Source organism: Gekko japonicus, unplaced genomic scaffold (assembly GCF_001447785.1).
Source record: "Gekko japonicus isolate JY-2015 unplaced genomic scaffold, Gekko_japonicus_V1.1 scaffold280, whole genome shotgun sequence".
NCBI classification, from domain to species: Eukaryota; Metazoa; Chordata; class Lepidosauria; order Squamata; family Gekkonidae; genus Gekko; species Gekko japonicus.
Genome location: NW_015173130.1, coordinates 878,235 through 901,012, shown reverse-complemented (window position 1 = coordinate 901,012; position 22,778 = coordinate 878,235). Strand labels below are relative to the sequence as shown.

The 22,778-nt window shown below is 43.7% G+C and overlaps 1 protein-coding gene across 1 annotated transcript in view; it reads right to left on the bottom strand.

The window, feature by feature from the left end:
- Window positions 1-13,449: 13,449 nt before the first annotated feature.
- LOC107119575 (thromboxane-A synthase-like) overlaps window positions 13,450-22,778 on the bottom strand; it is a 310,368-nt gene continuing 301,039 nt past the window's right edge. Inside the window, exon 10 of the mRNA XM_015422085.1 lies at window positions 13,450-13,776. Within this exon, the coding sequence (XP_015277571.1) occupies window positions 13,450-13,776 (327 nt within the window). The remainder of the gene's footprint in view (window positions 13,777-22,778) is intronic.

Below are 22,778 nucleotides of genomic sequence, written 5' to 3'. Positions count from 1 at the left end.
CCGCAGGATTGACGTATGATCGGCACCTCCCCCTGAACCATGGGACGTCGGCTGGACGTTTGATCCGGCGTCCGCGCGGTAGTTCGCTCCGGGGCAAACAGCCACGCCTCCCCCCCCCCGCGATATCCGGTTCATGTTGCTCAATGTTTTATGCTATTTTTACATCTAGAGTGGGGTTTTATATGTGTATGTGTAAAGTGTCATCAAGTCACAGATGGCTTACAGTGACCCCAGCAAGGGGTTTTCAAGGAAAGTGAGAAGCTGAGGTGGTTTGCCACCGTCTTTCTCTGCAGAGTCTTCCTTGGTGGTCTCCCTTCCAAGTACCAACCATGCTTAACTTCTGAGATCTGATATAATCAGACTGTACCATGCCACCTTCCCTCCTGGTTTTTTAATAGTAGATTTTTAATTGTTAACAACTTCTATCATGCCATGTTTGTATCATGTTTTTGTTTGTGAGATGCCTCGAGGAGTTTCTCTGGAGAGGTGGTGCAGAAATGTTCTAAATAAACACAAAGAAGAATCATGTGGTATTTTAAAGTTTAACAGATTTATCACGGCACAAGGATGAACAGATGCATTTGTCTTTCAGTAAGGCAATCCAGTGATTGGCCCGTCTAGCTCAGATCAGAACTAAACTTTAAGTGGCATCGAGATCTCAGCATAGAAAGGTGCTTCTCAGTACCAGCTATCTAAGATTATGTTTCAACTAGACATGCCTGGGATTGAACCTGCAACTTTGAGCCTGCAAAACATGTGCTCTGCCACTGATCTTTCCTAGGCATGGGCACGAACCAGGAATATGGAGGTTCATCCCAGTTAGTGGTTCATGAGGTCCCATGAACCACGCAATGAACCAGAAAGAAATCCCCCCGGTTCACAAACTGGTTTGGGTTCGTGAGGTTTGTAGATCTTCCCCCCCCAACTTTCTCCTGGTGGCAACTCCCCGATGCCAGCAGAATGGAAGGGGGGAAGATTTTCCAAAACCCATTTAAGGAATGTTCCCTTTAAATGGGTTTCTAAGCGGGAGCTGTGTGGGACTGGAGTCCAACCAGTGAATTCTCCCAGAAGTGGTGAATTCGCAGCTTGGACTCCACTCCTGCGTGGTACCCACTGTCAAAACCCACATAAAAGAAACATTCCCTTTCATTGGGTTTTGCAATCGGGTGTAATGCGGGAACAAAGTCCAAACAGAGAGTTCAGGGGAATTTGCCACTTGGACTCCGTTCCCAGGTGGCGTCTGCTGTCAAAGACCATTTAAATGGAACAATCCCTTTAAATGGGTTTTGGAAGCTGCACAGGGGGCTGCACAGGAATTCACCACTTGGATTCCACTTCCATGCTAAATTGGTCCATTTTGTTCCCCCCCGGGAGGAGTGAACCTGACTGGTTTAATGGCTGCTAGCCATTTAAACCTAAGACTGGCGGGTCTGCCTGTTAGCTGTTAGGTTTAAATGACTGGCATCCATTAACCCCATCCATTTCGCTCCCCCCAGCTTACAAGCAGGGGAGTGAAATTGACCTGTTTAATAGTTGTCGGCTATTTAATAGTTGTCGGGCTGTTAGGAATAAATGGTTTGCAGCCATTTCAGGGGCCAGTATCGCTTCCCCCACTTGGAAGTAGGGGGAGTGAAACTGACTGGTTTAATGGCTGCTGGCCATTTAAACCTAACAGCTGACGGCTGGACCCACTGGGCCGTTAAGTTTAAATGGCCTGCAGCCATTCTAGGGGCCGATTTTGCTTCCACGAAATTAACCAGTTTAATGGCTGCCAGCTGGCTCGCAAACCAAATGAACATCCGATAAAAAGGGTTCAGTTTGTGGGAGAAGCGATTGCACAAACCAAAGTTTGTAAACCACAAACCTGGTTTGTTCGTGACAAACTTCAGTTCATAAATCAGTTTGTGCCCATCCCTATTCCTGACATCTTCAAACCTTTTGTGGACTGCAGCCCACTTCATCAGATGCTTAGACACTCTATTTGGAACCAAAGTACTCTGGTTAACAGATACTGTAGAGATACGTCTCATTCAAGGCAGCTGTATTTTCACACCCAACTGTAATAAACAAAAATATGTGGAAACAAAGTCGCTTTGCACAAGTCCAATTATTCCCATGATCAGTTGTCTAATTATTCTGTCTCTACAGGATTGTTTTTCGAAGAGCCTTTTTTTTTCTTTTTAGGCAGCTACTGCCTGCCAAAGAAGCAAGCTTGACTGTTGTTAATTAGAGAAAGGAGTGGGAGAAAAAATAACAACAAAATGAATTGACTAAATTCATGTTATATAGATATTCTCTTACATCAACGAGAGAACAGAATTCATCTTTTATTCAGAAGTAACCCTGCCATTAAAAGAATCAACAACACTCTCCCAGGAACACAGCATTATGCTGAAATTTTTTACCCTTTGGCTTCCACATTTCTTTGGAATAGCCACAGGATCAAAGCCCTACTGAGTCAGGATAACACCTTGAGATTAATTATCCAGTTATCTTCTTCAATCAGGCTGCTGAACTCTGTCTCCTGCTTGCATAACACCTCTATCAGATTGCACCTTCATAACGCATACAAAATGAATTGCAAACACTGAAGGAGCTGACTGAGAAATTTCACTTATAGACTGCACTGGGCTTCTTTGTCTGTTAAGTAATGAAGAGTATTCTGCTCCAGAGAAGAGCTGGGCCAAGTCAAAGGACAAGGCTAGTCTGATAGGCAGGATGCAGTCCGTTCCCAAAGGGGTGTATAGATGGGTCAATGAGGTGTAGAGAGAGGAGCCGAGAACAGGAGTGGAAGGTCCAGAGACTAGGGCCACTTCCGCACTCTCACTTTTGTCACTCATTTGTCCCTAGTTCTCTGAGCCCCCCCCTTTTCCACATGTGTTTTGCTCCCTCTGGGAGGCACCCTTGAAACTTTTCAAAGTTTTAAGGAAAATCCAGAAACAAAAGCCGCAGAATACCTTTTCATTAGGGCCAACCAAAATAAAACAAAACATTGCATGGGCTTTCTCCAGAACCCTGCATCTGGCTGAGTGCTAAAGGGCGGCGGCGGCCTAAGACCTTATCTTGTAAGCTTCCCGTGTAAAATGCTGTTCCCCAAATACACGCCATGGCCCAAGTTCGATCTAGCTGCCAGAGGCTCTGCCGTTTCAGTCTACACATTGGTCCCCCTGACATTGTTTTTTCTCTTTTTATTTTATTTTAACCAGTAATGCGGGTTAATGGCCTTTTTAACCATTCTGTATTTGCTTCCAGGGGGTGCCAAAACCTAGGGTTGCCAGCTCCAGCTTGGAAAATTCCTGGAGATTTACGAGCAGAGCCTGGGGAGTGCAGCGATTAGGGTTGCCAAACTCCAGGTGGAGGCTGAATTCCAAAGTGGCCATTTTCTCCAGGCGAACTGATCTCTGTCGCCTCAAGATCAATTGTAACCCCAGAAGTTCTCCAGCCACGACCTGGAGGCTGGCAACACTAGCACAGACACCACTGTGGGGACTGCACAGAGGCCACAGAGGAGACCATAAACCTTGAAAATAAATACAGGATGGACAGGATTTCACTAGAGGGAACATCTGAAAGTTAAGCTGGCCTCTCTCATTTACTGCTGCTTAAATGAATTCCTTGTGCTTTCTTTTCATCAAGCATTAACCAGACACTGTAGCACAAAGTGCAATGTTCTTTTAATGACAGTGTTAGATGAGATCGCTGTCCAAATGTTACCTTTCAACTAGATACATTTCCAGTAGATGACAACTACAAAACCATTTCACACATCCCTAAACTGAGTCAAATCAAGGCGAAATATGTCTCCTATCATCCTAACCATATGGTATTTGGGGGCAGGGGGGGGGGGCAAACCTTCAATTTGTTGATACACTATGAGAGAAAACTATAGCATATAAACCGGTGTTATATCGAGTTAACCATTAGTTCACCTTGTTCAGTACTGTCTGTTCTCCACAACTCCTCGAGGCAGAAGTTCTGCCCCCAACATTTGCTAAATGAGACCCTTTGGCAAGAAATACCAGGGATTGAACTGAGGCCTCCTACTCCCAAATAGAGGAAATATTTGTGCACTCCTTCCCCTGTCTTTCTGTGTATGTTTTGGGCTTCTCTTCTAGTGCTTGTTTAATTTGTTCTCTCTGCACTTTGAACACTGGTTGAAAGAGATAAACAATTCTACTCTTTTACGTCTCTTTAGCCTCCTTATGTGTGCACGCTAAATTTCATTTGTTGTTTTTCAGTCGCACAGTTGAGTCCGACTCTTTGTGACCCCATGGACCACATCATGCCAGGCCCTCCTGTCTTCCACCATCCTCCAGAGTTTGCTTAATTTCATGTTTGTTGTATCGATAACCAGGGGTCTTGTTGTAGAAAAAGAGCTGCCGGAGCTCATTAGCATAACTCATTAGCATAACTTATTTGCATATGCCATGCCCCCTGACATCACCGGAAGTGACAGAAGGCCACACCCCCTGACATCACCGGAAGTGTGTCAGAAGGCCCGGCTACTTACCCTCCTGCTTCATCCTCATTCCCAAACGGAATGAGGATCGAAGCAGAGGGCGGGGTAAAGAAGGGGGCGGGGCTTCACCACGTGACCGCCCCGCCCCCTAGAGGTTCTCTTCCGGAGCTCCGTACCTGAGAGCTCCCCCCCGACTAGAGCCCTGTCGATAACACTGTCTAACCATCTCATCCTTTGCCGTCCTCTTTTTCTTTGACCTTCAGTCTTTCCCAGCATCTCACTTCTCATTTGGTGGCCAAAGTATTTGAGCTTCAGCTCCAGTAACTGGCCTTCCAGGGAACAGTCATGGTTGATTTCTTTTAGGATTGACTGATTTGTCAAAGAGGGGGATGTCTCTACTTTTTATTATGTTGTCTAGGTTTGCCATAGCTTTTACAGTCAGACCAATAAAATCACCAACGATTTTGTGAAGCCCCGATCTAGATGGCCCAGGCTAGCCTGATCATGTCAGACCCTGGAAGTTAAACATTGATCAGTGCTGGTTACTACTTGGATGGGAGACAACCAAGAAAGTCCAGGGTTGCTATCCAGAGGAAGGCAATGGTAAACTACCTCTGACCCTGTGGGGTCGCTGTAACTCAGCTGCAACCTGGCAGCACTTTCCACCACCAGTTTTGTGAAACCTATGAATTCTTCTGTGCCTCAGAAATTCCAAAATCTCTATACGGATCACTTCATAATAGTAAAACATGGAGATGGAGACCAAGATGCCATAAGTAAAACTGGCTGGAGTGACTGCGCTCTGAATTTCGGTATACTAGAACTATCAGAAATCACGGCAGGGTCTTCTAAACACTGTAGTCAGAACCCACAACTATTTTCCCTCCCAACCATATAAAAAGAAATCCCAAACACTGAACTACGATTATCTCCTGTATCAAATTCAACATTTTAGATGGAGTGGCAGTATGTTTCCTGCTGCTTAGTATTACTGGATGAATACATTTGTTATTACCTGAAATAAATAAAATGCACAAGTAGCATCAGCAAGGGAATGTGGGGTGGAATGCAGAAGAAAAGGGAATTCAAAACAAGTTCAAATCACTAATGATGCTACTTTACATAACCATCAAATGCAAATGTGTTTCCTTTCCTTCTGGCATTTGGCCATTCAGCTTTCACTTCGCACAATTATTGACAAATAAATGGACTGGTTGATTTCCATTAATGCTGCCCTAATTTATGTACGTAACTGGAAGGAAAATTCCGTTTTGACCTAACACTAATAACAAATCCGTTCATGTTTTTGTAAAGCTACAACAAGAAGCTACAAATAGAAATTTAATTCCCTCTTCAGTTGTTGCTTGAGATTATGTATTTCTTAATAAATTAAGCATTCTCAACTAGTCAGCATTCAGACTTTTTTGTAAGTAGCATGTGCATAAGTTTGGAGTTTGGTTTTTAGGTTATAGTAAGATCTTTCCACTCTTTATTTCATATGATCTCTCTCACCTTTGCACACACACACACACACACACACAGAGATATATGCACAGGAATACGTGTGAATGTGCAAACACACACACATGGACAAAACAGACTATTTATTAACAGAAACTCTTCTCCTCCCTATATGAAAGATTAACTCAAAAAGGACATACATGTTTCTCCAAAGTCTCTCAATGATCACAAATATGTTTGCCAAGAAAGGAGCTATTATAATATGATTTCTTGTTCTATCAAGATGACATTTCAAAATAAGAGGAAGTGATCTTGACACATAAAGCAAGACTGCACTGCCCCAGCTGAATCTAGCTTTTCAGCACCAAAGATACGATTAGGCTTGGGAGGGTTGGAAAAACATTCTCTTAAATGGAACATATTCAGACTGAACAACCACCTTTAACAGAATGCTTTCTATCTTCCAATTTTTATTCCAGTTAACACTTTACAGGAGAGCTGTGCTATCTTGTTCAGCTAAATTGCTATTGATTAAATGATCAGGTCCTTTATATTATAATACATATGCAAAGATGCCCGGGCGTAATTAACTGACTAGCTCATTAGCTCATGTGAGTATCAACAATGTTAGGGTTCTTCCACATGATTTAAAAAGCTGAAAAACTTTGATGATTAGGAACTTCTGACAATGAAACATTTGTTACCGCTTTCAAAATGGAAGACCCAAAGCTCTAATGCTCCCATTCTGAGGGAAGGGACGATTTAAAAAGTATGAAAATTTTACATATTTCCTTCTCAAAGACAGCATGGTATACCCTCCCATACCTTACTGCCTACACTTATTTCAATCTTTGGCAGAAAAATGGAGTTTAAGGCACCAAAGCTGCAATCCTATGTGTTGTTACTTATAAGTCCCAACGAATACTGTGGGATTTGCTCTGGCAGTAAATGTAGAAATGTGCCTTTATATTTTAGCAGTACTTTTCTGGTCTCATTCAGTACCTATAGTATAGAACAGGATTTTTTTAAAAAATAATAATCAAAATTCTGAATATTTATGTGTGACCTTTCACCCAACTCTAGAAGGTTTTGGACAGCCTTGGAAGCAGCAGGTGTACAACCACACAAGATAAAGGGAAAGTGAAACTAGAAATATTTGTCTGTCTAAACCAGGATTCCCCAACTTTGTTGAGCCCACAGGCATCCCGGGAAGTTTGACATCGCATGGTGGGTGCAGACACAAAATGGCAGCCACAGCTTGCTTCCAGTCACACAGTTAAGATCCTTGTGTTTTGGAGGCAGCTTTTGCCAAAGCAACATTTTTAAAAATCTGCACAGCCAGTCAAAAGCCTTGCTGGAGAAAAGCCCCACTTAAGGTTGCCATCCCCCTAATGGGGGCAGGGTTTTTCCCACTTTCGGGGCTCCCAATCCGCTGGCAGCCAGCTGGTTCGTAGGGGGAGCCCCACCTCTGAAGAGCCCCATTGCGCCTGATGTGCCTGAAGGTGATGTCATCACGCTGGGCACATCATGCGGGGGACACTCTAGTATTTTGGTAAAAAATCTATGGTGACCATAGAGGGGTTTTTTACCCAAATGCTAGAGCATCCCCCTGAATGATATGCCCAGCACAATGACATCACTTCCGGGTGACATCATCATGGCACGTATGCTTGTTGACAAATTGGAAAATTGGATTCTATTATTCTACGCAAGAAGACCTTGGGAGTCAGGCTGGAGCTCCCTGTCAGGATGCAGGTAAGACCTGGCAACCATAGCCCCACCTGGCCCCACCCACTTTCTAAAAACACTTGGCTGGCACCAGGAAAGGTGTCAGCAGGCACCATGGCACCCATGGGCACCATAGAATCATAGAGTTGGAAAAGACCTCCAGGGTCATCTAGTCCAATCCCCTGCACAATGCAGGAAATTCACAAATACCTCCCCTTCTACACACCCAGTGACCACTGTTTCATGCTGAGAAGATGACAAAAAACCTTCACAATCTCCAGCCAACCATGTTGGGACCCCTGCTCTAAGCCCACCAGAGAGACTGCACCATTCCTATTGACAGAATGTACTAATCACCTATTACTGATAAGACTAGAAGAGGACATTTTTCTCTCTTTGTTTTAGCAGTCCTCATCCTTGAAATGTAAACCTTCTGAGCGACACATAGAAATATAGAAATGCATCTAACCAGAGATCCTAATACCAGGAAAGTAGGGACATTTGTTTATCCTGTAAAAGCATACTGTAGTGATTAAGTCACAAAAACTCCTGCTGGCAACAGAGCTTTTGAAGTGTTATTTCTCCTGCACAAATAAAGAAATCAAAGTGGCACAATTTTTTGACAACGCTGACAGCAAAATGATTTCCATTGCCCACGCTTGCTTTTTTTGCATGTGTGCATGGTCATGTTGGATGTGCAGTAGCATCTTTCACCTACAGAATTCTTTCTTCCTCCAAAATCTATTGATGCCACAGTCTCCCTGGATAAATTGCAAGCTTCCTCTGTCAGCATATTTGCTTAGCAAAACTTAGCCTCTGTAGTTGCCAGCGTCTGAGTGTAAAGCGCCTTGAGAGACTGCACAAAAGGCACCAAATACATGCAAATTGTTGTGGGTTGTTCCTTGACAGCAGTGTCGCTGAAACTTTCACTTCCATTTTCTCTAATGCAGGGAGAAAGCAACTTCTGCTGTTAAGGGGATTCACTGTATAAACAGCTTTAAAATATAAAGTATTTGATTAGGTGAGCTGACACACACCAAAACAAACACTTCTTGCCGTGTGGGTGTGTGAAAGACAGAGACTCTGGGCTGGAAAGACTCCTCTCTAAGGCATCACTTAACGTTATACTTTGGATTCTAATGCCTGTGGTGTTAAATTAATGAGGGGTCATGCTCTCCTTCAATGTGTGAACACTTGGTGATAACTTACAGTTGCCTTGCCTTCTAGCTATTTCCACTTCCCAGGAAAGCACATTATATAAAAAGTGCGCAATGCAATGTAAAGAGAGGAGTGTGCGATGGATTTGTGAAAGAGCAGGTCTATGTGGGCCTTTTGTCAGGCCACAGATGTCAGGTGGTGTGCCCTTAAGTCTCATATAAGAAGGGCAGAAGATTTGCATTTTTGTCTCAGGCTTGATGATTCTAGTGTTTAAAATGGATTAAAGCCTGGAGCCCAAAGTAATTTATCACTAGTTCATGTTGAGCAACATTACCATTTTTATCGCTTTTCCATTTACACTGATGAGAACTTAGGCCAATCTACATGTGATGTGGTTACTCTATTGCCACTTTCTTTCTTTTTTTTAAAATGAAAAGCAGCCATGAGAGGCTGCAGTCTTATGCAGAAGACCAGGGGCCGGGAGGAGATGCTTGGCCCATTTCACATTGAGTCGTGTTGCCAGTCAAAATGGCCCTTCCTTTTAATTTTATCCTTGTAGAGGAAAAAATGACAATATTCTTGTAGAGGAAAAGATAAAGGGGCTATGGTGGCTCAGTGGTTAAGACGCTGAGCTGCAGACCGGAAGGTCAGTAGTTCAGCAGTTCGAGACCTGAGTGCTGCATGACGGAGTGAGCTTCCATCTCTGGTCCCAGCTCCTGCCAACCTTGCAGTTCGAAAGCAAGAAACTGCAAGTAGATAAATAGGTGCTGCTTCGGTGGGAAGGTAACAGCATTCCGTGCACCGCGATGTCTAGTCATGCCGGCCACATGACCCAGAAATGTCTTCGGACAGCGCTGGCTCTTCAGCTTGAAAATGGAGATGAGCACCGCACCCTAGTGTCAGATTCGACTGGCTAAGGTAACAGCATTCCGTGCACCGCGATGTCTAGTCATGCCGGCCACATGACCCAGAAATGTCTTCGGACAGCGCTGGCTCTTCAGCTTGAAAATGGAGATGAGCACCGCACCCTAGTGTCAGATTCGACTGGCTTTTGAGCAAGGGAAACCTTTACCTAACAGTCCCCCGTGGGGGCAAAGCAGACAGAGAGGATAGTTTTGTGTATAAAAATGGTTCTGTAGGAAAGTCTTAACCAGATCCTTCCTACTCACCAATCCTCGGCACAAAATTTGAGCCATCTTAGCGCCTTAAAAACACACACACACAAACGAGGACAGCAAATTTACATGCTACTGTGCATTGTTTGTAGTTTAACACTTCTTGCATATTTAACAGAAGGAAATCACTTAAAATGATTAAATTCTACCAACTGCTTGCAGTTCTGAGAGGCTGTAATTCAAATAATTATATTTGTACAAATACAGGGTCGCTCAGTGAGTGTTCCTTTCATTAGGGACATGCTCTGGATCAGACATTCTCCCTGAGATTGCTTCCCCAAAGGGAGAAAGGCCATGGCTAATTTTCATAGGTTAATTCAATAAAATTTGCACAGTTCTTAAAGTTGTCTATGACTGCGATCATACGTACAAGAAGCTGCGACAGACATGTGATTCCCCCGCGGATCAGATGGACACATCTGTCCAGCGTCCCGGAGTCATCCTTGGGACGTCTTGTTGCGCTGCAGGAGCGTCATAAAAAGCCACCAGGGAAACGTCAGTATCATCCGGAACTGTGGGGCTGGTGGGCGGAAGTCTGATCGCGCAAACTCACTCAGTTCGCCCCGGGGCAAACAGCCTCGCTTCCTGCCCACATTTCCTCGCTGGTGTGACCACAGCCTACTACTTAAAATAAATTCACAGACATCTAGGTGATTTAAAATGGGTCATGTAGCAGACCAGCCAGAGACCAAACTCTTCATAGTAACCAAGGCCAGCACACCTAGAGGGCAAAATGAAGATTTGGTGCAAGTGACTCCATAGAAAAGCACAGCTTCTCTACTGGTCCAGTTTACCTCCACTGCTCTGGGTACTTTATCATGATATGTCGCCTTAAGCCACTGGAACAGAAGGCAAAAGAGCTGTCAAAAATTCTAATTTATTTTGCTAACTTTTAATGTGGTGTGTGTGTGAAAGTTTGCTGATCTGCCTACACATCAAACCTGAATATTACCTAACTTAGGCCGAGTTCAGACTGGCAGTTTGGCCCGATATAGGCCTGATATAGGCACGTTTCACAAACGGAGTAAAGGCGGCCAATTCACACAGGCACAGCTGTCCGGCGTTCCCTAGACGTACTCAACCTGTCTTGTAATGCTTCCCTCCCGAGTTTAAAAAATACCAGGTGAAAGTGGTAGCAAACACTGGAGAGTGCGTTGATCCCGCTTCCCGGACATGTGCATGCTAAAAGCTGCAAACAAGCTGCATTGCTGCGCCTATGTGCATAGGCGCATGTCGCCGGAGTGAAAAAAAGCCACTTACAGCCATGCCTCCGCCAGGGGTGGGCCAACAGTGCAAACGTTCCCTGTGCCTCCACCCCGGTATGCTCCTGCATCAGTCGGTGCAGTGTGACCGGGAATACCCAGAACAAGTTGTTCCAGGTTTGTTTTTTTTGCCACAACTCCCTCCCTCTTCAAACTGCCAGTCTGGACTCAGCCTTAGTGTTTCTTAACTGTTTTTCCATAGTTTTTCATCTCTAGGGGTGCTGAAAACTATTCCAAGGATAACCTTTGGAAATTGCTAAGTATTTTTGGAAGTTAAAATGCACTTCTATGGGAACAGACCGATATAAAAGAAGTTATTTTAATTGTTCAGTTATTGTTCAAGAATTAAGCATTCTTTTTTTTTCAGCCTAGCTGGCAATAGAAATCATTTGTGCCCAGAACCCACCAATCGCCTACTTTGGAGTTTGTGGATATGGTTTTTCTCACTCATGGACACTGGGACACTACATGTTTGAGCCACCCTCCCCCTTTGTATGCCATCCATGCAAGTTATACCATCTCTTGGTAGAACCACAGTCCAAGTTTTCTGTTTTCCATCGGACTAGCCAGAGTTGGATAAGATTGTTTTGTGTACAAAAAGCTCTCTCAGCTGCAAATACTTCACAAGTTTCATAATCAGCCGCCTCTTCCATATTCTAGTAACTGTTGCCTTGCCCACACATCATGCACTGGGCTACTTTTTTGAGTGCCATTTATGTTTTTATACTTTTATTGTCTTCACTCATTTGCTTATTTATTTATTGCCCTTTTACCCCACCCTCCCCCGTGTTGCTTAGCATCATTAAGCCTTTAAAAATCTGATCACCACCTCTAATATCACTGCTTCTAATTTTTAATTACTGATGCTGTATAGCTTTGGCTTTGAAACCAAGCAGTTCATATTTATTACACATAGATCAAAGTTCATATTACAAGAGGGTGTGTGTGTGTGAAGATGAAGAAATGGAGGAAAGAAAATAGTAATGGGAAGGGAGAAGTGGGCATAGGTATAACTAGAGAAGTTCATAGTAGCCTGGGAAGGAAGCAGCAATGCGAAGGCTCAGGAGGTTCTGATGGATTCTTTATCCCAGTTTTTCTTCCCAGTAGTTAGAATGACATAATTCTCCCTTCCTTTATCCTCAAAACCCTGTGAGATTAAGTGCCACCAAGTCACAGCCGATGTATGGCAACTTTGTGGGGTTTTCAAGACAAGGGACATTCAGAGTTGGTTTGCCATTCCCAGCCTCTGCATAGCAACCCTGGATGTTCTTGGTGGTCCCCCATCCAAATACTGACCAGGGTCAACCCTGCTTAGCTTCTGAAATCTCAGAAGAGCCAGATACCCATAGACTATCCAGATCAGGGAATGATATTGCCACTATACAAAGATCCTAGTCTAATGCTTTAACTACTTAACCATGCTGGTTTTTTGGCCATAACTGATCCCAAATGAAGTCAATGAACAAATAAATGCAAAATAGAATGCTGTTATTCTTCCCATTAAAAAAGACCTCTAACTATCTAGCGATACTTCAGAGCACGGGATACCAGAACCCTGCTAATCTGGGCTTGGGGAAAGGGTGGATGGGAAGATGTAGAGGTCCACACTTCCCTGATCACATCTGGTGCCATTTCTCCCCTCACCACCAACAGACTTTTTGCCAGGACGTGTATGTGTGTGTGTGCGTGTATCAATACTATACTGCTATAGTGCCCAGAGAGGCTGCGGGAAATGACAGGAATGAAGACAAGGGGTGGGCATGGACCGGAAAAAATGGTGGTTTGTGGAGGTTCGTGGTTTCTATGAACCCTGAATCACAAACTTTCATAAACGTCTCCATTGCGCGAACCAGTTCATGCTTTGGGAAGTTCATGGGGCCACAGCCCCACCTGGAAGTGAGCTCTGAAGGCATTTAAATGCCTTCTGAGCCTACTCCGGAGCGGCATGACCCAGAAGTGATCCCTGAAGGCATTTAAATGCCTTTGGAGCCCACCTCCAGATTGGGCCGACCCAACTGAGCTCCAAGAGTGACCTCCGAAGGCTTTATAAAGAGTTCACTCTTGGAGCTCAGTCGAGTTGGGCAGCCGAACTCGACTGAGCTCCCAGAGTGAGCTCTGAAGGCTTATAAAGGCCTTCGGAGCCAAGTAGTTTTGTCCTGTCTGGCTGGACAATTCACCCCCCCCCCTTTGTAAAAAACATAGACAGTCAAGCATGGTGTCTACTCACATGTTTTGCAAAGAATTTGTCTACCTCACAGAGCAGCTTCTGCTGGCACTCGGGATTCGTGGCTAGCAGATACGTGGCGAAAGAGAGCGTGCTGTTGGTGGTTTCGTAGCCAGCGATCAGGAACAAGAATGCTTGGCCAGCTATCTCGTCATCACTCAATGTTCTGGGCTGCTTCTTCAGGAGCCCTTTGTTAGCAGCTGCCTTGCTTTCCTCCAGACCTTGGCTGAACGTGTCAAAATGTTCCATGCTGATGTCATTGGCAAGGTGCCGGGCATCTAGCATCAGCTGGAGGAAGTCCCTGCGTCTCTGTAAATCACAGGGTGATGACAGTAAGGAAGTGAAAAAGCATGTGGACACACATTTATCCTGACACAGTTGCATGAAACAATTCCCCACACACACACACAAAAAAGGATGAGCTGCAGTTTTGGATTTGGCCAGAGCCTGGGGTGGGGGAGAGCAGAGCCATTTGGGCCCGGACCTCACATTCTTGCCTCCCCCCTCAAATTTACACTTTTGATGCTAACTCTTAATTTTGTTATAGTTACAGACACAGAAATACTAGCCTTCCCAACGTTCCATTTTAAATAAAAATGGGAACATTTATTACAGCGTTACAATGTTTTTTTTCTTATTGTATTAAATGTAAACATTTAAAATATAATATTACAATTTTTGTATCATTGTTTTTGCACTTCTTCATTTTTTTACTGGGGGCCCCCCCTCAAAAATGGAAGTGGCCCGAGCCTCTCTTGATCTCCGTGAGTGCCTGGAATTGCCCAATTAGGAGTGGCAATTAAGAGAAAAGGGAGAGTAGCCACATCCCACCAGTTCCAATTTTGGCCTTCTAGAGTAGTGTATTAAAACAAGGCCAAACACCCCCTCCCCAATGCTGGCATTTTTATTTTGTGAGATGCATAGCGGTGTCAGGAAATGATAAAAAGGGAGTTGTCACTGTCTCTGGAAGAAGGGTCTGTGATTCCCAAGGAGTTGGTAGAACTGATTTTAGCAAATATAAAATGACAAAGTTTTAAATGTGACCCCCCATGGCTGGCCCTTTACACATCATGTCAAGATTTATGATAGGCTAAAAGGGGGTACTTTCTTGCCCTATCACACAGTTGTTTACAATGTTGTCCTATGGGCAACCAGAAGACAGACTGAGTGTGGCTGGGCATGGTGCTCAGGCCAGATTGCTTCAAATGTTGGCTAGAATTCAACAGATAATTAAGTCCTGCCAAGGATCTTAGGGATGTTCTTGACATTTTTAAAATTAACTATCAGATGTGCCCCAAATCCCTTTGTTTCAGAAGTGGTTTGCTGTGTGGCACTGGAAACTGCTGTTCAAGAAACACAGGACTAAAAACCTTGTTGAGTGTGCAGAATCTTCTGCAGGATCCAAATATTTTCTTGTTTTACTTTCCCCACCTTGTTTACACTCCCTGCTTAATGCAAATGCAGTGTAATACCGCCACCCTGTATTTCTGCGACAGCACAACACACCACCTAGCTCTCACACTATGGAAATCCTGAAATGAGGAATTTAAATCCCCGGAAAGCAGAGACTTTCAACCAGGGGGTACTTGACATCATTCACTGAAAGCTGGCCAGGGGCATGTGGTCCATTCAGCAACCCCCTGATCACTGCCTCAAGTTTATTTTTAATTCCACAAACACTAGCAGCATGTGTCAGAGGAAAGAAGACATCCAGCAGTAGCTGCAGAGAGAGAATATGAGAATTCTGCTTACCAGATAAGAAAAGCAACCCTGGACTGCATTTTTAAAATAATTTTCATCTGCATGACTTCCTTAAAGATCAAGGGAGATCTTTTAAATTATATTCTTGGAGACATGATAGGAAATAAAATAGAGGGTGTGGGGAAAAAGCACATGAAAAGGGCAAATGAGATAAGGCCAGGAAAGGCATCATTCATTATATGTGTCAAAGGACTTTATCAGATCATTGATGCGGGAATGGGAGAAACAAAGGGATAGAACTATTTAACATATAGGACCTTGGCTTTGCAGTTAGCTGTGTGTGCTGACCCAGCTAGATGATTTGAATGTCCAATAAATGACTTGGTGTCAACACCAGCAATTGTGGCTTTCATGCTAAATTGTAGGGGGATTAATTGAGTTGACCATTCTCAAGATCTGCAAAAACTTTGTGCACATGAAATGCATTATCTCCAAACATGCTGCACATGTGGGTGTTCCAGGGCAATGAAGTAAGCAAACTCATGTCATAGCCTATGCTGGTTGGAGGATTTCCCATCATTGCCAGAGCAACACTGAGAAATCTTTGTGCAATAAAGTGGGATACAATCCACATCGAACGTCTCCTGTACAAACCCTATTGCAATACACAGAATCACTGATAGCAACAACACTTCAATATTAATAAACTACATTAAAACATGTTGTCTAGATCTCACAATATTTGGCAATTAAAAGCCAAACTATATAAATTCATATTAATGTAGTCCCAAATTAATTCAAATATTCTCAAAATGTTTGGCTTACTTCTTAGGACTGGGGCTTACAGAAGATGCTATTTATCCCAGTATCACCTCTGTATCTGGATATCTATAATGCTTCAAAAACATGCAAAATCTGTCTAAGCAGAGATGACAACGGAACAAAAGACCTGAGTATCATACAGGGAACAGTATCATATAATAATACACAACTGCTAACCTAATGGCACAATCTAAACAGAATTGACTGAAATAATAGGATGTGAGGAGCAATAATATGAAGGTCTCCTAAGGAGTAAGTCCATTTTATTCAGTGGGCCTTACTCCCAAGAAAGTGTTCTTAGAATTGCAGCCGTAAGCATTTTCAGAGGTGAACTTCATTAATTTTAGTAAGGTGTATGTGCACTTACCTTTCTCTGAAACCTAGTTTTAATAGTTTATTTTGAGGCTTTTCAAAGTCTCTGCTAAATCCCTGCTAAACTGAGAAGTGCATCAGAGGAAGGAAGGGAGGAGAGAGGGAGGGAGGGAAGGATGGACGGACTGTATTTTTTATGTAGTCATGGTGAAAGAATGTATACTTTTGTTAAATTAAAACTTATTTAGCGGTTGAACTCCCAACAGTAGAATGGAAAAACAATTTCTTTCAACGTTTTCAAATTTTCATACATTTCAACCTATCTACTGGCTACCGCAGCATGAAAAGCGACATTACCACCTATGTCCGGATGGTTTTCCACCCAAAAAAGGCACTTCCACCAGTGGAACAATACTGTCTTTCTGCCACAAAAAAAGTTACAAATGACCCTGGATGATTTAGCTACAGCCGTGTAACCAATATAATTATCTCCTACTACTATTATTCTGTGTCGGTAGCACTACCACAAGAATGTTTAGAGCAGTGGTGGACAAACAAGGCCCTGCTGTACCCAAGACTAATCAATTGCAATGCAGCTTCCATAATCACATCAATTAAACAGCCACTTTCATTTGCACAAATATTTAAACTGAACCGAGTCACTATCATACCGATAAGATGACCCGGCCTCCTGCGTTATCTGATGTCTGAAGCTGTGAAGGGAAAATTAATTCCTTAAATTGGGGGGGGGGAGATAGTTTTAACAAGCCAAGCAATTCAATTACCTTTTATCCTCACAAGCATGTGTGAGAATAAAATGGATCAACCTCCCCCTACCCGGAAGCTGCCTCGAACTCAAATGTAGTGGGTAGGTAGGTTGGTAGGTAGGTAGGTAGGTAGGTAGGTAGACATGCAAGCATGGTATCTGGCTTTTCAGAAATGTTTTCTCACAGCTCAGTCTTTTCAGAATTTTTTCTCACAGCAAAAGGGGAGGGGGGAGCCCTGTGCGGAGCTTCATACTCTATTCAGTATTGCTTAGCTACAGAAAAATTGAGTTGCAGAAAGCTGCCAGGCCAGTATCAGACCAAAAGACATATTCATGATATGGACACTCATTATATATTGCACACTTTCCTTTCTTCCCCCCCCCCTTTTTTTGGGGGGGAGGGAACTGAAACATCTGTCACCAAACCAATTGGTGTTGCCATCACAGCCACCGTGCAAAGGACTATTGCTGAGTATAATGTTGCAAGAGAATAAAAGTCTATCTTTGCAGTGCTGCAGGCTGAAGTCCCTCCGAGTTCCGCTAAAACAGGCACCTTCTATTATAGTTAGTGACACGGCTGCTCTGGGCCATGTCTTTCCCGCTCATTAGCCTTTTTACTTGCTGTCTGGCCACGCAGAGAAGCAATTCCGCACAGCACTAGCAAGCTTTGCATTACGCATTGTAAGAATGAATGCAAGCCGCACAGGGTAAGGCATATTCAACTGCATGAATAATCCACTTTTAATCCTAATTTCTAAACTTCACAACCAATCCAATAAGGCACAGGACTATGAAACCTGAGCATGTGATCATTCCCCTTCTGCTCTCCAGGGTCAGATGTATTGAATGTCCATCTCAGGTTATTCCTTGAAACTGAATTCTGATTATCTTTAATTGAGAGGACTGAGCAGCCTTTAATAACAGAACCAGCAACTTCTAGGCCCAAAGGCCCATTTTGGGTAACCATGTCAACAGAGGAGTTCGGCAACATGATCAAGAAATATTAACTAATACTAAGGAGACACCCCGCACCCCGGACTATTCTTCAAATATATCTACAGGAGGGGGTATCTGTTCACATTGACAGAGTGTCATTCAAAGGGAAGGAGCAACCAACTATGCTGTGAAACTGCCTCCACTGAGTTCATGGCTCCTCCACACCACTAATCTTGGTCAGCCTGGGTCCAGCTAGGTTCTATGTTCTTGCAAGTACAATAAACAGGTCTTTCAAGTCATCTCAGAAACAAAAGGCAGAGAACCAGAAAAGGAAGCAGGATCACACCTGATTCATTTATACTAACTGGAGTTGAATAGGTATCCCAGGGTGCCAGTTTGATTGTCCAGTGCCTAGAATTCAGACCATTAATCAGGAACCTCCAATAATTAATCAGTGTGACTTTAGCCACTAGCAGGTCATGTCACTGTTTGCATGTTTATTACCTAATCACAGGTTCCATAACCATAGCAGGACAAATCTCTGTTTCACTTCTCACCCTGAACTAGCTGTCCAAACAGCCTTGATTTGTATTGTGTGAATTGCCCACCAAACCCCACCTTTGGCTCATGCTAAACCTGCTTCCAAAAATGTTCCCTTCCAACCTGGAACCCCACCGCCTTTAAAATTTTATTTGGCACTATCCCAGGAATCTGGATCCCTTCTCCTCCTTGACTGGTCAAGAGGCATACTTAACCACCATGTACACTCCCTCCCCTCTTTCCAATCTTGGTAAGAAAAAAAAATCTACTTCTTGTACAATAACTGGGGACTGAATCATCCCACAAAATGTACTTTTGATTCATATGAAACCATCCATGTTGGTGTAACAGCAGAGCCCCCAAATGGCCTAATGACATACAAGCTCTGCTCCCTTTTTGGTTTACGTTCTGTGCCTCAGCGTTGAACCCAATGGACTTGCAGATCGGTAGCTATAACCTCTCTCTTGCTTTGCTTTCTCCTCTTTCTTGTCTTCCCTTCTGATTGCTTAGATTTTAGGGAATAGAAGCAACTTGCTTTTCAGGAGCATCTAGTATTTGGTGCTTAGTATTATTTGTTTCAAACTTGTTAATTCCCAGATGCTTGTATTACTCCCTGTGGAGAAAAGCCATCCGACAAAGCATTCACTTCTATATTTCATTTATTGTGACTGCTCTCTGTCCCATGTACAGAAGCCCAGGGGCAGGCTAGTAGCTGGCAGTAAAGAGGCTGTTGAAGAAAGGAGCCATCAAGGTCCCAGCACAGAGCACTCAAGCTTTTGGTTATGCTAATGTGATCAAATTGCCAACATCCACTGGATTATGGAGAAAGCCAGGGAGTACCAGAAAAAACATCTACTTCTGCTTCATTCACTACGCTAAAGCCTTTGATTGTGTGGATCACAACAAACTGTGGCAAGTCCTTAAAGAGATGGGAGTACCAGACCACTTCATGTGTCTCCTGAGAAACCTGTATAAGGGTCAAGAAGCAACAGTTAGAACCGGACAGGGAACAACTGATTGGTTTAGCATAGGAAAACGAGTACGACAACAATGTATATTGTCACCCTGCTTAGCAGAGTACATCATGCGAAATGCCAGCCTGGATGAATCACAACCTGAAATTAAGATTGCTGGGAAAAACATCAACAACCTCAGATATGCAGACAATACCACTCTAATGGCAGAAAGTGAAGAGGACCTAAAGAGCCTCTTGTTAAGGTTGAAAGAGGACAGCGCAAAAGTTGGCTTGAATCTCAAAATCATGGCATCCGGCCCTATCACTCCTTGGCAAACAGAAGGGGAAGTCATGGAAGCAGTGACAGAATTCACATTCCTGGGATCCAAGATCACTGCAGATGGTGATTGCAGACATGAAATTAAAAGACCCCTGCTCCTTGGGAGGAAAGCTATGAAAAACCTAGACAGCATCACAAAAAGTAGAGACATCACCCTGCCAACAAGAGTCAGCATAGTCAAAACAATGGTATTCACAGCAGCCAGTAGAATTCTTGTCCACCATCTCATATACTGTATGTAAGGTGTTTTTATTTACTGGCAATTGCTGGGTTATTTTAAACTTAGTTTTAAATTGAGATCTGTATATTATTTTGTTGTAAGCCACCCTGAACCCATTTCCAGGGAAGGGCAGCCTAGTAAATCTAAATAAATAAATAATGTATGGCTCTGAGAGTTGGACCATAAGGAAGGCCAAGCACCAAAGAATAGATTCTTTTGAATTATGGTGCTGGAGCAGACTCTTGAGAGTCCCTTGGACTGCAAGGAAATCAAATCAGTCAATCCTAAAGGAAATCAACTTTGTTTCAGTAATAAAGGACAAAGGAAGGACAGATACTGAAGCTGAAGCTCAAATACTTTGGCCACCAAATGAGAAGGGAGCACTCACTGGAGAAGACCCTGATGCTGGGAAAGATTGAAGGTAACAGAAGAAGGGGATGGCAAAGGATGAGATGATTAGACAGTGTTACCAATGCAAAGAACATAAAATTGAGCAACCCACAGAGGATGGTGGAAGACAGAAGGGCCTGGTGTGATGTGGTCCATGGAGTTGCGAAGAGTCAGACTCAACTGTGTGACTGAACAACAACAATATGTCTGGCCAAAGCAATGGTATCCTGCTGCCAGGTTACACACAGAAGAGACAGAGACTGCAAAGATCCAAATGGCCAGAATGCACACTCTTCCTTTTGTGAGCAGAAAGATCCAACTGACCCCCTGGTGGGATGGACACGCCAAGGTAGATGATAAATTCTCAGGACACAAGGAAGGTGGCTTCTGATCAGAGTCACACGCCATGCAGGACTAAGCTGTTGCCTAGGGATGCCATCTTGTTCTTGTGATAGGGACAATGGAAAAAAGACTCAGCCGTGAGGAAGAGTTGGAATTATACCCCGCCCTTCACACGGAGTCTCAGAGAGGCTTACAATCTCCTTCCCTTCCTCTCCCTACAACAGACATCATGTGAGATAGGTGAGGCTGAGAGAGCTCTGAGAGAACTGCTCTTGAGAGAACTGTGACTGACCCAAGGTCACCCAGCTGGCTTCACATGGAGGAGTGGGGGAATCAAACTCAGTTCTCCAGATTAAAGTCTGCTGCTCTTAACCACTACACCAAACTGGTTCAGGTTACGCTAAACTTTAAACTACTGCAACTTCGAGTAAAGCTAGCCTGTCCTATTGAAACATCACTAGGATAGACTTCCGAGTTGTGGCGCGGCAAGACAGCCGGCACCAGGACTCACTCCTGGGAAGCCACCGGCTCATCGATTCCCTTAGAGGAGTTCGGGAGACCCCGAACCCCAGTGAGCTCTCCGTAGGAGAGAGCACCAGCAAGGGACTCAATCCGGGGGGCCCGCAAGCGGCGGCGAGTGGGTGGAACCCCTGGATTGTCCCCAGCGAGAATCGACAAAGAGCATTCTATGGCAGCCATGAACGCATAGCCATGACTGCCCGACTAAGAGGGAGCCTGAGAACTCTACCTAAACAACTTCAGAAGAACACCGTTAACTGCTAAGGCAATAACATTAGAGAATCCCTCTGCATTTGGCCCTTGAAACTTTAAAAGGACAAAAGAAAGGGAGATGGGGAAGTTTCTCCCCCCCACCTCCTTCTTCCAAACAGCTGGGAAAAGATCTGACAACAATATTTCAAATTTTCTGAGGGCCAACTGAAATACCTATGTCTGTGATTAATTGTTTTAAACCATAAAGTGGATTACAATTATTTTTCTTTTTCTTTCTTGAAAATCTTGGCTGGTTCTGGCTTCTATAGACTCATCAGCACTACTGGTTGTATTTGATTTTGAACTACCATACTTCTCCTGGAATTATAAATAAATCATTTGGATTTAAGGTACTGAGATTAAAATATACCACAAGAGGATTATTATTGACCCTATTCCAATATATAGATTACAAATACTTGGGGTTTTTTTTGTTTCGTTTTCTTATTTTTACAAGAAGTAAGACGGAACAAGCGGAGCCATTAGGACTTTCTTTGGAGCTTGCCAAATTCCCCCCCCCCTATAACATATACTGACTCTGCTTGTTGTAACTACAAAGGTACATCAAAGGTACATTCTGTTCTGCTTGTTTTATATACAACTGATAAACCTGCTGGTCGCTTGTTGCTTGAAATTGTTTTATTTTTAATTTGTCTATAACAGGTTTGTTTGATAAACAATAGGGGTGGTGTGATTGTAAAGGTTTACTGAAAAACATTTCAGAGATTCTCTTTACTTAATAGATTGTTTTAAAATGGCAGGCACTAACAGCAGGGCCGGCTCCAGGGTTTTTTTGCACACTAGGCGAGGCTACCTTCTGGCGCCCCCCGCCCATCAATTTTCAAACATAAACTTGTTTGTAATTTATACATGGAGTGTTTTCGTTTTGATTCAGCCACTTGGAGCATGGGTGGGGGATACGTTTAGGTCCCCTTCTCCACCCACATAGCCAGAATAGCCACCCAGCCAGCCAGCCAGCCAGCCAGCCGGCCGGCCACACACACACACACACGCACACACACACACACACACAGAGAGAGAGAGAGAGAGAGAGAGAGAGAGAGAGATTTGCTCCAGAGTAAGCTTGCATAGCATCAAAGAACATTAAAAATAAATCCATGTTCCCACTGATTTTTCAGTCTATGGCAGCGCGCTGAGCACTCACCTCCCGGACCTCCCGGGGGGGGGGGTGAAAGCTGTGCACCAGGAGAAAGGG